We start from the raw sequence: 3,962 nt of genomic DNA on the forward strand, positions 1-3,962 counted from the left end.
GGGGGCTCCCCGACCCCCCCCGGGGCTCAGCAGCACAACATGGGGCGACATCCCCATCCCCAGATGGCCGTGGGGACAGTGGGGACAGCCCGGCGTTACCTTCCACGATGCCCCAGGGGTAGAGGCGCCCGCGGACGCGCCGGCCCTTGGCCTCCACCACCGTGTTGCTGCCGATGACGGCGAAGGGGATGCTCTCCTGCAGGAGGGCGTGGGAGAGACTGAAATGTCGTTCATTGTCTTAAACGTTGTCAAAATCATAGAATCATAGAATCAGCCGTGCTGGAAGGGACCTCTGAGATCATCAAGTCCAACCCTTGATCCACTATCACTGTGGTTCCCAGCCCATGGCACTGATGCCACAGTCAGTCTCATCTTAAAAACCTCCAGGGACGGAGAATCCACCACTTCCCTGGGCAGCCCATTCCAATGGCTGATTACCCTCTCTGGAAAGAATCACAGAAAGGTTCTTTGTCAAACTGCAAAGTGGCCTGTCTGAGGCTCATTTGCACCTTGATTCAGGCAGAGGCACTTCTAATAATTTTAATAACAGGGGGTCAGCAGGGCTCTGTCCTGCCTGCCATGCCCCACATCCCTCCACAGGTATCTCCTCTGCTGTGTCCAGCATCCCTTTGCCAAGATATCTCAAGCTGTGGAGATCCAGGGGCAGTGGCACGAGCTTCTCCACCCCTTCCCCATCCCACCAAGCTGTGGGATCTTGGCGATGTGTCCGGGTAGTGTGACAGGTACCAGCCCCTCCACACTGGGGCTGCTGCAGAGCTTCTGTGGCCCCAAAAACTCCTGCAGGTACCCCAGGGGGACGTGCCCTCCCTGCAGGGCTTTTGTGGCCCCAAAAAGTCCTACAGGCACCCCAGGATGATGTGTCCTCCCAACCATGGGGCTCTGCCCCTCCAAGGAGGGAGCTGCAGGAGCCAGACCCACCTTTAGTGCCTGGTCCTGCAGCTTGAACTCCTCATCCTCATCCGAGTCGCACTCGGGGAACTGGTAGATGCGGATGCCGTAGTGGTCGATCTCCTCCCTGATCTGGAGGCAAACATCTCCCTCAGGGCAGGGCTCCGGCCCTCGGGAAGGGGTGAGAGACACCACACAGTGCCAGTATCCCCCAAAAGCCTGTTCCCCCCAGATTAGGTGTCACAGACACCCCTCAAACCCTTCCAGCCCCCAGCTGAGCCCCAGGGAGATCCTGGGTGGCCACGGGGTCAACACGGTCCTCCATGGAGAATGCTCCTGGGCAAAGTCCAGGCAGGAGATGGGCAGAGCCCCCAGCCAAGCGGGACCCCCAGGGCACCCCCACGCCCAGGGACCCACCGGGGTGGCTCCAGGCCGGAGCGATCCCCCCTCACCTTGTTCTTCATGCGCTCCACCTCGGCGGGGGTCAGCGTGTCCGCCTTGGCCAGCACCGGCACGATGTTCACGCGCTGGTGCAGGGCCCTCATGAACTCCACGTCCAGGGGCCGGAGCCTGCGGGGGGAGCCTGGTGAGCCCCACCAACCCCTCCCCAGCCCCCCAGCCCAGCAGTGCCCCTACCCGTGGCCGAAGGGCGAGATGAAGTAGATGCAGCAGTGGACACGGTTGTCCTGGATGTTTTTCCGGTTGAGGCCACTTTCGTCACGGAAATACTGCTCGAACTGCTGGTCGATGTAGTCGGCCACGGGCTTCCAGCTGCGGGGACAGTGGGGTGACATCGAGTCCTCTGTGGGACTTCCAAGCTTTCTGTGGACCCCTGGGCTTTCTGTGGACCCTCGGCTCTCACCCATCCCGCCCCTCGTGCCGTGCCCACCCTCTTGGGCGAGGGTGCAGGGGGAAAGAAAGGTCCTGCAGCCGGTGGTGACAGGCCTTACTGACTCCAGGCTGCTGATTTCAGGTGAGAAATACGGTTAAGAGATAACCTGATGCTCCTTGTGTGCCATTAGAGCAAGTATTAATTGATGTTATGTCCTAGAGGATTGGTATTAGGTACTGGAACATTCCTGTGTCCAGGAGGATCCAGTGGGTTGCACATATAACTTAACATTATACATCTAAGTTAAGTTATATGTATATATATATATGTGTGTGTATATATATATAAAAGTCAACAGTATACATATAAGTTGTTACATGTGTATATATATATATATATATATACACCTATAAGTCAACATTATACATATAAATTAAGTTATATGTGTATACATATATATATACACACTATATACACTATATATAAACACACTATATATATACTACATATATGTATGTATGTGTATATATATATAGATATATATATATACACTAACTTGTACATATTGTATGTAAACTAAGTTAATTTAGTTTACATATAATACTTATAAGTTAACATTGAGTAGATTTTAGTCTGAACTGTTGAATTAATTCCTAGAACATTCTGTATCTGTTCCTCGTGCCTGGATCTGTTGTTGTCTTGGCTGGCAGTTTATGGGGTGAAGCACGAAAATCGATGTGGGTCGTGCACACAAAGGATGTGAGATATTCCTACGTGGGTAGTGTGCATAAGGTGGGAAATAATTTAGTGTAAAGTAATACATATTATAAAATGTGGGCTCCCTTGGAGCACCCCCAGGGACTCACCACTCGGTGTTGTTGACGGCGTCACCGAAGCCCGGCGTGTCCACGATGGTCAGGCGCAGCTTCACCCCCTTCTCCTCGATGTCCACCACGTGCTTGGTGATCTCCACCGTCTGCGTGATGCGCTCTGGGGTGGCAGGAGACACGTCAACGGGGGGGACACCACGGGCAAGAGAGGATGGAGGTGACAGGACAGGTGTCACCCCCTCCCCAGGGGCTGGGGTGGCTTTGCTGGATCGCTCCTGACACAGGGTGTCCAACTCCATGCCGTGGTCTCCACATCCCCATGGATCCCCATGGATGCCCACCCATGCCACCTGCACCCCAGGACCCCAGCTGGGGCAGCACAGGGGTCTGCTGGGGGTGACATCGCTGTGGGAGCATTGAAGGCCCCCTGTACCCCTATGTCTGACCCCACAGCTCCAGGCTGCACATGCCCCTTCACCCCCAGCACCCCTCCTTGTCCCTGGATCCCTAAGGATGCTCCTGCTGCACTGTGTTCTTTGGCTTTCACTCCAAGCAACGGAAACAAGTGAAACAAACTCCACGAACTCCTGGGGATTTGGGCAAGTTTGGGCCATTTTAATTCAAAAACTGCCTGTAGCTGAACTGGCCCCAGATCCTGACTGCCCTCAGCCTCCTGGATTTGCTGCAATGCCCAACAAGCCAGGGCTTGTTTTCCCTGTGGGGACAAAGCCCCTGTGGGGGGTCCCCGTGCTGGGCAGGGGGGTCCCTGCTGCCTTGGAGCCGTCCCAGGGCCAGCAGGTGGTAGGCACCAGCGCCACTATGTGGCTTCAGTGGGAGCCGCAGTCTGGGCAGGGAGAGGGGCTGCAGCCCCCCAGGGGCATCACGGGGCTCTGCCACCCCCCCGTGTCACCAGGACACCCCACTGGGTGTGACTGTCCCCCCCTCACCTTCGGCATTCAGCAGCTTTCTGTCCCTGTACATGTCCGTCAGGAACAGGCTGTTCACCAGCGTGGACTTGCCCAGCCCGGATTCCCCTGGAACAGGGGGACAAGGATGAGGGGGTGTAGCCAGCACCCCCCACACCCTGCCCCGTGGTGTTTGGGCTCCAGAGTGGGCTCAGCACCCCCCAGCCCAGCTGGGTCCCCCGTACCTGCCACCATGAGGGTGAAGTCGAAGCCCTTCTTCACCGACTTGCGATGCACCTGGTTGGGCAGGGTGGCAAAGCCCACGTACTCCTTGTCATCCTGCGGGCAGAGGGGACGTGGGACAGGGGACAACAAACACCATCACACCTCCTATCCTGGCAGGCCACCCCCCTCCTCCCGCCCCCCAGGCTTGGGGCCATTCCTGCCTTAAACCTTCGTGGTTGCAGGATGGGAACAGCCTCCACC

The 3,962-nt window shown here is 56.5% G+C and overlaps 1 protein-coding gene across 1 annotated transcript in view; it reads right to left on the bottom strand.

Moving 5' to 3' along the window:
* SEPTIN4 (septin 4) overlaps positions 1 to 3,824 on the bottom strand; it is a gene marked incomplete at its 5' end in the record, with an annotated part of 6,788 nt that extends 2,964 nt beyond the window's left edge. Inside the window, 7 exons of the mRNA XM_029961232.1 lie at positions 100 to 196; positions 940 to 1,041; positions 1,362 to 1,479; positions 1,546 to 1,680; positions 2,608 to 2,731; positions 3,519 to 3,605; positions 3,722 to 3,824. Of these exons, the coding sequence (XP_029817092.1) occupies positions 100 to 196; positions 940 to 1,041; positions 1,362 to 1,479; positions 1,546 to 1,680; positions 2,608 to 2,731; positions 3,519 to 3,605; positions 3,722 to 3,824 (766 nt within the window). The remainder of the gene's footprint in view (positions 1 to 99; positions 197 to 939; positions 1,042 to 1,361; positions 1,480 to 1,545; positions 1,681 to 2,607; positions 2,732 to 3,518; positions 3,606 to 3,721) is intronic.
* Between the last annotated feature and the right edge of the window lie 138 nt (positions 3,825 to 3,962).

This window comes from Manacus vitellinus, unplaced genomic scaffold (genome assembly GCF_001715985.3).
Source record: "Manacus vitellinus isolate BGI_N305 unplaced genomic scaffold, ASM171598v3 scaffold_32_pilon, whole genome shotgun sequence".
In the NCBI taxonomy this organism is placed as follows: Eukaryota; Metazoa; Chordata; class Aves; order Passeriformes; family Pipridae; genus Manacus; species Manacus vitellinus.